Source organism: Helianthus annuus, chromosome 17 (genome assembly GCF_002127325.2).
Source record: "Helianthus annuus cultivar XRQ/B chromosome 17, HanXRQr2.0-SUNRISE, whole genome shotgun sequence".
NCBI classification, from domain to species: domain Eukaryota; kingdom Viridiplantae; phylum Streptophyta; class Magnoliopsida; order Asterales; family Asteraceae; genus Helianthus; species Helianthus annuus.
In genome coordinates, this window is record NC_035449.2 from 29,062,538 (window position 1) to 29,073,757 (window position 11,220).

Here is an 11,220-nt window from a genome sequence, read left to right on the forward strand (position 1 = left end):
AACCTAGTATAAAGTTTTAGTGTGGCTCATGAGTTGTATTTTTAAGGCAAATTGGAAAATAATAATCATACCTTTCTGAAATTGGCCAATAATAATCCCAAGTCACGAATTAGCCACCAATAATCCCACCTCGTCCATTTTTTGTAAAATACTCCACAATTAAGTTTAGGCTAACTGAGTTAATAAAATACTGACGTGGCTAATAAATGTCTGCCCACATGGATTTTTTTAAATGACATAGATTATGGATTATATTAAATCATTTAATTGTTTAGTTGACTGATTATAAAAAGGGGAATTGACCACATGTTCGATCAGAGTTCACCAAGCATGAACCCTAATTCATAAACGAACCCCCAATCTCCAAAATTAAGCCTTTTCAATCGATCCCAATCACGAAAACATGAGTTCATCATCATCGTCTTCTTCAATTCGTTCAAAAAACCCCAAAATACCTTAAGTGCAAAGCAAGATACGGGCCTCCATTTTGCTCCATTTTGTCGCATTCTTGCAACCAAAGTCTTCCCTAATTCCTCAATTGGTGCAGAGTACTTCAACGCTTGGTAATTAACACGGCGCCATAATTTCTGAATAGAATTTGGGATACCGTTGTTGGCGATTCTAGAATCGGTATGAGTGAAATACGCAACTTTGTGATGTTTCAAAAGTGGCACAATCTCCATTTTATAATAGCTAACCTGATAACAAAGAGTTAAAGCTGACTCCAAAAATTCAAAGGTACAGTAAAGTGAATGGTCAAACCTTTGACCAAAAAATCGGAGTCTTGGCAAAAGGTTCAAAAATCGGAGTCTTGGCAAAAGGTTCAACTCCAGCATATGCAGGTGGCAATGCCTCAACTATGTGGATATCCTCTTTTAAAGTTTCAATGAAATGTTTCCAGTCAAACAGATCTTTGAAGCCACTGAAAATATATACAATAATATAAATTAAAAAAATCCATCTATGCAAAAATAAAAATATATATATATATATATATTTTTCAGAGAACATACCTCTCATCAGCCCAGTAGGAAGTGTGATCGAGAGACGGAAGGACTAATGTGGCCTTTATAATCTTAGCAACAGCAACCATGTCACATATCTGCACTACAAATCCATTATTAGGTTATTAAATAATTTAACATGTGGCAGAGACATGTGGTAGTTAGATGACATTTATTAGCCACCTCAGCATTTTATTAACTCAGTTAGCCTAAACTTAACTGTGGAGTATTTTACAAAAAAAATGGACGAGGTGGGATTATTGGTGGCTAATTCGTGACTTGGGATTATTATTGACCAATTTCAAAAAAGTGGGATTATTATTTTCCAATTTGCCTATTTTTAAACCTAGTTATTTTTTTAATCATCATACAATAAATTTATTTGAAAGTATATCAACTTAAAGTTCTATAAAATAAAAGTTTAGCAAGCCAACATGAGCTCGGTTGGTTTATTAAACAAGAATGTATTTTGGCTTGCGCTCGAACTCGATTTAGCTCGGCTCAACTCCGGCTTTTAGCAAGCCGATCTAAGTAACTCATAAGCGGCTTGGCCCGTTTACGCTTTTAATTGACATCTACAATTTGATCTTGCAGTCACAACATTCATTATGCTTTGATGGTTGCTTAAATTTAACTATATTACCTTCTCCAACAACACTAATGAAGAGATATAAGCCTTGATTCGTCACCGACCACCCACACTACTATACGTCACCATCACTTACCATCGATTTTATTCCTCCCTTTTTTTCTGTCTACCAAACAATACAAAGTAATGATTAATTCCATATTCAATGTAATGGTCATGATCAATTTCATTCATGTGTCCATTCCGTTAACTCATCCCTTTCATACTACACCACATGGATATTGAGTCACAGGGCCGGCTCCATAGGTTTGGTAACCTAGGGGCGGGCCTAGGTCCACCAAAAAATTAGGGCCTCCGAATTTTTAGAAAGTTTTTATATACAGTTATATGTATTAAGCCCAAATAAATACGTTTATTTCGAAACTAAATAGGTTTTTCATTGAAGGAGTCCAAAATAAATATTGTTTGGCAAAAAAATGACAAGTTTCAAAGCCCATTTCGCCTTGATTTCCAACTATTACAACACAACCACCATCGACCTAATTATTTAACGGCCTAAAGCCCCAAAATACAGCCGCAATCATCGTTCCCATTTCCCATATCGGCTATCACTAGCCGAAAAAAGTAAGGGTAATCACCCATGGCGTCGGGATTGGAGGAGAGTTTGTCGGCGAAATTAGGGTCTCCACTTTATAGTTCGCTTAGGGTCTCCAAAAACTTAGGAACGGCCCTGTTGAGTCACATGTATGTACAATCAACATTCATATTTGTGTTTCTTGACAAAATCATCCCCTTTTTAGTAACTGATGATGGACCAGTCAAAACTGTTTAGTTTCATTCTTTGGACAAACTGAATTGGTGTTTTTGTTTTTGTTTTTTAAAGGTGTTAGTGTGTATTGCATTCTTAATAACGATAAAAACAGTTTGTGAAATTATACATATAAATAACTACATAATCCAAAAATGTAAAAAAAATGATGGTAAACGTCTGGTTCTGTTTATGTTACTGGTTCTAAACCCAAACCGTGAACTGAACTGTTAAAACCTCAGCTTTCCAAACCATGAATTCATGAACCGAACCGTCAAAATCTCAAACCGGCCAAATTGCTTTGGTTCGGGCTGTTAGATCAGTCTTAACGGCTTATGACAAACACCTTTGCAGAAACAATTTCTGAAAATGTTCATGTGGTCCTTAACCTACGTGTCTATTTTTACGCTTTTTTGAGTACTTGAAATAAAGGGAACTCTTATTAGACGATACAAGCTAGAAAAAAATCACTAGAAACGGTTCCATGTGTGGTTCCAGATGTTGAAGATGACAACAAAGATTTACCAAAATCTATTCTAATTTCTAACACATTCATCATCGGCTGCTTTGGTATGATAAAATTACGAAAATAATCATCTTTCTGTGAAGTTTAATACCGTTATATCAGAAACTAATCACTCATACACATTAGACTTTTTTCCAGTAAAAAGGACTCAATACTAATGTGATACGTGACACACAATGTATAGATATGTCATATTATCTTCGTGTAGAACCAAACTATTTCGGGTGTAGGTGAGAAAAAAGGCATATAAATAAAAAATACGCTTCCAAATATGGATGATCTAAACAAGGTGGATGTTGAAGACACTGAAAGCTCTCATAGGTTAGTCCAGCCCGAGCGGTGATAGGGTGGTGCCTGTGTCGTTGCGGGTGCTCAAGGACTGGAGCCAAGCTGCATCAAATCCATGATTTATGTTTTGACTTTGCTAGAGTCAAACTACTATGTGCAGTTTATGAGTCTAAATTTAGTGGTGGTATTTTGTAAGAGTAAGAGACCAGAGGTTTTGGAAACATGCTGTTTTATTAGTCTAAGAACAGGTTAGCCTGGTCTCATTATGTTTGAACTCTTGTCTGTTTTAGTAGTTTGTGCTTAAATCATATGATGTTTTGCTGTTTTGTTCTTGAGCTTTGCTGATTGTTGTTCTTGCAGCAATTGCACACTGACACACAGTTTATCATTTTTTAAAAATATATAACATTTATTAATTTATTTTTTTTAATTAGACTAGTTTCTTTTCTTATAAACTATAGCTTTTTAATAGGGTGGCAATTGCTAACATGACAAAAATTCATGTTTTTAGGCAATGGCGGAACTAGAAGAAATATTCAGGGGTATCCCAAATTTTTTTACGATACATTTATAGAACATAATTTTTTTTACCTGCATTACGGGGCGGGGCCGATCCTGAAAATTCAAGTGCCCTGGGTGAGCCAAAAAAAGGCCCTTAGGCCTTACCGAATTAAATTTTATAAACTAGTTTTTTTTAAGTTATTAGTATTTAGGTTAACGAATCAATATTGAACATATCACATTTGGGCTAAGCTTTATGAATTAATATTGGCAATAAATTTTTAGATATTAGATTGGGCTAGGCTTTATGAATTAATATTGGCAATAAGTTTTTAGATATTAGATTGGGCTAGGTTTATTTTTAATTTTTAGATCGAAATTAAACAATTCAAGAACTCAAGAAAAAAAGAAATAAAGAATACTCACAACTCACAATTAGCACAACAATCTAATACACTATTGGGTTATTATTTGGTTATTTTGGCTAATTACTATTGGGCTATCATTTTTTTAGGCTAATATAATCAGTATTATTTGGGCTTGATTTCAGTTTGTAATTTTTTTTTCAGGGGTGTCCTAGTACTTGTTGAGGGGTGTCCTTAGTATAAAAATCGAAAAAAAAACAAAATTTTACACTACCGGAAAAAAGTTGAGCCGTAGCCCGTGCTACGCCCCAACCTACATTAGGTCCGCCCCTGTTTTTAAGTCGTCTTGTCTAACTTGCTTAATAAAACGTAGCTAGCGTAAATTGATGTTTGACTTGCTTAGCTGAATGGTTCGTGTTTGGGCTCAACTATTTAACCAGTTTAGATGTACAAATCGACCCGTCTACCGTTTTAATTAAACAAGTTGTATTCCAGTCATTTATAGTACAAAGATTTCAAGATCATGCTGAAAACACAAAAACAGATGATGAAAAATCTTTTGAAGAGAGTAATTTTTAGCCTTTTAACTGCTACAAAGACAAGTGTTTCGTTATTGAATAAATGCTCTCACTAGCATTATTAAAAGTTGTCTCACATGACATTCTCGGTTGCAGCGGCAGTTTCTTTTCGATAAGCTTGTAGCTGCTCTTTCAACTTCTTACTCTCTTCAAAATTTGCCTTTCTCTTTACTGCTTTCTGCGGGCAGTACGTTTTTCACTTCATATAATGTAAACAAAAGATAAACGAAGTAACAAAGATAAAAGAGGCTTACTTCCTGACGAAAACATTTATCGAGCTTTATCTTGAGATCTGTGCACTCACCAAAGAATTTTCCATAAGGATGCTCGTTATGGCACTTCTGAAAGAGTTCGATTATCTACACCAAACACACGTGTAACATCAATTTCAGAGATTGTATATCAGCAAAACTATAGACATCAGACCTATATGAGTCTCCTTTATATTCAAAATTTGTTAAAAAGGCGTAAAGCATATCAACGCTGGAAAAGTGTTTATTTTATTACAAACGAAATGGAAAAATGAGACTTTTAACTTACTTCAGCACACATTGGGTGTCTATGTAGTGTCAATGGAGGATGCATTTCCAAGTCTTGCAATCAAAATAAAGAAAACTGCACAGATTTAACCATTCAAAACTTTCACTTTACATCGTCAAAAAAAGAAACAAGAACAAGAAATGAGGCAACAAACCAGCAGATAAAAGAAAAACATATTTACTCGTCCATGTTGACATCATTATCATGTTCTACCAATTTCACTCTCTTTTTTAATCCCACAAACACCCAATATGTTTACTCGTTTATGTATAACAAGTTATCCAATCATTAATTGAGTTCCAAAACGGGCCAGGATCTAATTGACTTGTTTTTAAGAGCAGATCAAGTCGATAACTTACCTAGCAAAACGTGGGTAACCGGCCGGGTGAGACGCAAGGTAACGGGTCATTTTTTAAAATGGAAATTTTGGTTCGGGTCAGAATGGGTTTTTACAAAATTTTATACGGGTCAAAACGAACTGTTATAAAAATGGTCAATTGAAACCTATGATAATCTAATCGTGTATGCCATATATCAGATAGTATCCTCTAATCAATCATCAATAAAAGTAAAAACTCATAAGATTTACGTATCAGTCTATATACCCCAAGAACAAAACAATTTACGGGCTTAGATATTTGTGGTGTGAGAGCACAGCACCAAAGCAAAAGTATAGAGCCACATTTAAAAAAAAGGTAATATATAAGGTGAACGTCCAATCGTCCATTAGAGTGTATGAAAGCCCTGAATCCTTACTCTGTACGAAGCAGTAGGCTGGAGTTAAGAGTTCGTATCCGCACCGTACTACTTGCCTGGAGTAGGAAATAGTATTCTATCTGTTTTTTAGCTAGTCACTGGTAGTGCGTGGGGTTCGCAATACAATAGTGACTTAGGTTTATTTCTCTCTATTCGCTATAGTCCATTAGTGGTATAAAGTCTAATCCTTCTTGTCCAGTAAGCAAGTGGAAGAACGGCCCCCTTCTGGCCTTTGCTGGTTTACTTTCGTCCACCTTCTCAGTCCCCAGTCGGTGCCACCAGATTTTTTTCCTCCTAATTCACTCAAAGCAAAGTTTGATCTCCAAATTCTAGGAAACTTAGACGGTTTCGAATACGGTTTCCCAAGGGGGCTCTTTTACCATTGGATTGTGATACAGTTTGATATATGCGATTTCCCTAAAACATATAATGCATCAACAAGTATCTATCATATAACAAGTACCCCTAAATGGCTAAATTAAAGATCCTAAAGAAACAACAATGTCCAACATGATCAAGCAAACATCGTAAACTGTGCCACAAAATATTAAAACTTGCATCATAAAATTGTACAGTTTGCAGAGGATGAACCAACAAATCACTAATTTGGGTACCAGATACTTAATCAGACTCAATAATTGCCCAGTAAATCAAAACCCTCCACATATAAAACCCTAATTTTACACACAACAGCCATATAAATTATATAAATGAAGCAATTCGGATGAACCTTAATCTCGATGTGTGTAGATTGTAGCGACCAAAAATCACTCGTCGGCAAATTCAAGTTTAAAATGATCCAGAAACACTAAATAGTAACCCAACCTGAACCGACCCATATTTCAATATTGCCCCAAATTTCACCATTTGCCAATATCACTCCCAGCCAAATTCTAATATGTCAATTTTCAATTTATTTTCTTTTTTTTACTTCTAAACCAACTAAACCCCTAACCTTTTTTTCCCTTCAGATGTGGTATTTGTGTAATAACAAGGATCTGACGTGCCTTTTTTTTTTTTTTTTTAATGACGTGACACTTATTTAGTGACGTAGCATTTGATGTCAGCTAACTGAGTTAGGTTTCAGTTAGTTTAAAAGTGTTTAAGTAAAATAAGTTGAAAGTTAGGAGTGACATGATACAATTCCTAAGTTCAAAGTGTTATCGGCTAAAATGATAAAAGTTTGGATTATTTAAATCTAAAATATTCCTTCAATATTTTTATTGTTTTAATTAATTAAACAGTAACTGTAAAATAAAATAATATAACTATTTTTTTATTAGGGGATGGGGGTGGTCCGTGACGACACCCCCATCACACGTGAAAGAAGATTGCACACCGTCGCCACCACTCCCATAACGCGTGGAAAAAACGAAATGACCGTTTGCTTTTTTTACCGTTTGGGCAATATGAACGTTGGGGATTTTATTTATTTGAAGGTTTTTATATAAATCTACAAACCATTCCCCCCACTCACTTCAAAAAATCAAAAAATTCTCCATTTCATTTCAAAAATTCTCCCACTCAATCTAAATATAATTACAACACACATGGAAGGTTCAAGCAAGAGAGGTGCGGGTTCGAAAAAAAGAGGTTCGGGTACGAAGAAAAATCCCGTAAGACCCAAGGTTCGAGCGAATCTTGGAGAGCCGACGCGCTTTAGGTTGCAAGACGAACCCGACCAAGACCCACATTTTCAAACCCAACAATATCCACCCTTTCAAACCCAACAATATCTACCCTTTCAATCTCAAACATATCAAAACCAACTGTTCGTTCCACCGTTTCAACCTCACCAATTTCAACCCCAATCGTTTCCACACTTTCAAACCCAACCCCACCAACTCGACCCACTACTAGAAGATAACACCCTCATCTATCAATTTGCAAATGCGTATCGTGAACCACAACCAAGTCTCGACGACGATGAAGATGATAATTACGTTCGAGAAGAAGAAGAAGAAAAAGAAGAAGAAAAAGAAGAAGATGAAGAAGAAGAAAAAGAAGAAGATGAAGAAGAAGAAAACGATGGCGTTCAAGAAATTGTCTCGTCATCCGTTCGAAAACATTGGACGAGCGAGGAGAAGGTCGCCTTGGTGAAGGTGTACTTGCACATCTCCGAGAACAAGAAACATGCCAACGAGCAAAGAAAGGATATGTTTTGGAGACGGGTCATTAATCATTTTAGCCAACTTCCCGGTTCAACGGAACGAAACATGGACCAAATGACGTCGAAATGGACGGATTTGAACGGGAAAATTAGTAAGTTCAACGGTTGTTTCATTCAAAAGGTATGTTTTTTTTATATAGTTTAAAACTTTTTTTATTTTAAAAACAGAATTCTGTTATTTTTTTAAACAGAAACAGTAATCTTTTTTAAAAAACAGAAACAGTTTTTTTTTTAAAAGAGAAAACAGTAATTTAAAAAAAAAACAGAAACAGTTTAAAAAAAAACAGAAAACTCTTATTTAAAAAAAACAGGAACTATTATTGGCATGTTTGGCTAAGCTTTTTGAAATAAATATTGATTTATTGGCTTTTTGAAAAGTCATAAGCTCCAAAATGATGTTTGGCAATGAGGGTGTATATAAGGGAAAAAGCCAATAAGTCAATAAGTCACTCCATACTGACTTTTTCAAAAAGCCAATAAATCAATAAGTCGTTTAAAAAAGCTTAGCAAAACATGCCCTATATATAATATTTGAATTTGAATTTTAGTAACACTAAGACCACCTGTGCGGCCTAAGAGTATCTATTATGGTGATTTTTTTCTTCAACTGGTTGTCATGTGGCTAATATGCCAAAAATTAAAGCTACTTTTTTAATCAAAAATATAATAGTGGTGAATAATCTTGTTGTGTGCTCAACCAAGGGTTGCAACCAAAATATATTGTCACACCCCGATTTCCACACGTTTCACCGGTGGGCCCGGTGGGGGATTACCGTGACGTAGTTGGCAACAATATAGTCAAACCACACAATATTTAAATGCACAGCGGAAGCGTAAAGATAGATATATTTCAACCATTCAATGTAATATCCAAGTATCACAAATAGTCGAAATAATCCACAGGGGAACAAAATAAAAATATTGTTCAACAGATAATGGCATCCCAAGCTTGCGAGACTCTAACGATGCTAAGGAGTGGCCAGCCTATTTCGTGTAGAACCTGCATTTAATCTTTTTGGGGAAAATACGTCAGTTTACACTGGTAAATACATTCAACCGACACTTTTGTAAAAGGTTTAATAAAATTGATTTGAATGCACAAGGCACAAACTCTTTATAACTTGGGATAATTTATAAGTTAAATCTTGTAAAAGAATTACATGTTCACTATGCGTTCAGTCGCCCGGGTCGTGCCGGGTTTAAGGTTAATAGACACGCCACAAAGCATAAAGCCGTGGCGGGAAAACCAACGGTTATACCTTTATAAATATAGACACATTGTCGGGTGTACGCTTACACCCGCGTGTCGAGGTCGTGGCCATTTCGTAAAATGATGCCAAGGATATCCGGGACATGGTCATTAAGCTCCCAAAGGCGTAAAGCCAACAAAACAAATTTTTAAACGGGTCACATTGATAATACCCAACTACTAATGAGTTGGGGTCAATTGCCCGACTATTTTGGTATTTTATATACCCTAACCCAAGCCCGTATAACGGAAATTAAGTTAAAAGTATTTACCTGAGCAAGTAATAACCTCAACAAACAAATGCAAGTATCTTTTACTGGTCTACTATTCTGGAACGAAGGTTTATAACAACCTATTAGAATCCTAACGGGTCTTTAATTTAGCCTTAGCTTAGACCGGTCAGTTTCAAAGGATAAATACGGTTTAATCGCGTGAAGGGCGAAAACCAGGAATGGAATGTGGTTTGGACCCAACAAGTTTGAAGACTTGTTTTATATGGGTATAATAACCACTCTCTGGATTTTGAAGTAAAAATGATAAGGTTTGACCCGTTTCGGCTAGTTTATGTAAACTAGTTACATAAACCGAACCGTACGCGTAAAAGGCGTAACGGGTAACCGTAAGAGTCCTACACATGTTTCCTAAGTTAATATGCTTTAAAGAGGTTGTGGTATCAGTAGGATACCTTCCATTATGCCCATAATGAGTTTAATCCTAACATACGCCTCGTAGGGGTATTTTGGTCATTTTAAAGGTTATAAAAGAGGTTTCCGAGTTCTATAGGAAATCTGAGTGTTCCGAACAGTTTATAAAGTTCAAAATACTTTATTTATTATTTAAAATCAGTAGCAACTGGAATCGGGTCAAAATACCATGTAGAACTCAAGTTATGTCCAAAAAGGGTATATTCGGTATTTACCGAATCGATGCCATAACCGCAGGTTATGAGCAGGTTAAAAATAATTAAAAATCTTTAAAAATCCCAAAATATTATTTTACATCAGTGTGTAAAAGGGTTTGGTGTCGAATTTGGGTTTACATAGGCTTTATGCTAATGGCGCCGTTTAGCATAACTCCTATTCTAGACCTCGGATTGACGTGAAATTTTTTAGGGACATGCTTAGAAATCAGTAACTAAGGTTATTGTCCTTTCACATATCCAAAATTCTCGTTTTAAAGTAAAAAGGGCTTTATGGTCAACATTTACGCATATAACGGAAATGTGCAAACGACTCGGACAAACAACGAACCGGTCACAGAGGGTTATACCATCATGTAACCTGGTCCTAAGAGAGTCCTAAGGCATATCTAAATCATACCATAACGGGTTAGAACTGAAGTCAAAGCAAAAGTCAAAGTTTTGCGACTTTCGGTTCCGAACCGGGTCAAAACAGTAAATGGTCGGATCAAACAAGCTTAGACCACTTATAATACTTATTATCATGTTGTATGAGTGTTAAAACAGGTTACACGCCATCTACATTACTGATTATGCATAAAATCGAAAGTTAGCATTCTGTTGACTTTTTCTAAGCAAGTTTGACTCGACATTTGGACTAGTTAGAGTGGGAATCAGAGGGTGCCCTTTTAAGGGTTTAAAGCCCACATGATTACCAACATATAACTACCTTTGATTTGGCTAATCACTGGACCATTTGTGATTAACCGTTAAGTCAACCGTTAATTACGACGGTTTGACTTTTAAGCTATAACTAAGCAAAAAACTTAACTAAGAAAGGTTAAGGGTGCTTACCAAAGTCCTATGCATGACTAGGGATGGCTTGGTTCTGCTTTGGAGCTCCAGAAGTCTTCACAATTGCAGATTGAAGTTGTGAACACAATGTTG

The 11,220-nt window shown here is 35.7% G+C and overlaps 2 protein-coding genes across 2 annotated transcripts; both read right to left on the reverse strand.

Moving 5' to 3' along the window:
- Positions 1 to 249: 249 nt before the first annotated feature.
- LOC110923427 (O-fucosyltransferase 35) lies at positions 250 to 1,107 on the reverse strand. Its single transcript, XM_022167521.2, has 3 exons — positions 1,014 to 1,107; positions 763 to 922; positions 250 to 698 (listed from the first exon to the last, which is right to left on the reverse strand). Exons 1-3 carry the CDS (start codon positions 1,091 to 1,093, stop codon positions 315 to 317), a joined length of 624 nt encoding a protein of 207 aa, XP_022023213.1. The 5' UTR covers positions 1,094 to 1,107; the 3' UTR covers positions 250 to 314.
- Positions 1,108 to 4,529: 3,422 nt separating this feature from the next.
- LOC110923116 (COX assembly mitochondrial protein 2 homolog) lies at positions 4,530 to 6,834 on the reverse strand. Its single transcript, XM_022167297.2, has 4 exons — positions 6,686 to 6,834; positions 5,200 to 5,274; positions 4,914 to 5,018; positions 4,530 to 4,837 (listed from the first exon to the last, which is right to left on the reverse strand). The coding sequence occupies exons 2-4, from the start codon at positions 5,242 to 5,244 to the stop codon at positions 4,733 to 4,735; spliced, it is 255 nt and encodes an 84-aa protein (XP_022022989.1). The 5' UTR covers positions 5,245 to 5,274; positions 6,686 to 6,834; the 3' UTR covers positions 4,530 to 4,732.
- Positions 6,835 to 11,220: the final 4,386 nt, after the last annotated feature.

Excerpts from the sequence above, each read along its gene's own strand:
- LOC110923116 (XM_022167297.2), bottom strand. The coding sequence starts at position 5,244 with ATGCATCCTCCATTGACACTACATAGACACCCAATGTGTGCTGAA. Across the intron at positions 5,019-5,199 it reads GACACCCAATGTGTGCTGAA|ATAATCGAACTCTTTCAGAA; the intron begins GTAAGTTAAAAG and ends TGTTTGGTGTAG. Across the intron at positions 4,838-4,913 it reads ATAAATGTTTTCGTCAGGAA|AAAGCAGTAAAGAGAAAGGC; the intron begins GTAAGCCTCTTT and ends TACTGCCCGCAG.
- LOC110923427 (XM_022167521.2), bottom strand. The coding sequence starts at position 1,093 with ATGGTTGCTGTTGCTAAGATTATAAAGGCCACATTAGTCCTTCCGTCT. Across the intron at positions 923-1,013 it reads TCCTACTGGGCTGATGAGAG|TGGCTTCAAAGATCTGTTTG; the intron begins GTATGTTCTCTG and ends ATATATTTTCAG. Across the intron at positions 699-762 it reads CTCCGATTTTTTGGTCAAAG|GTTAGCTATTATAAAATGGA; the intron begins GTTTGACCATTC and ends CTTTGTTATCAG.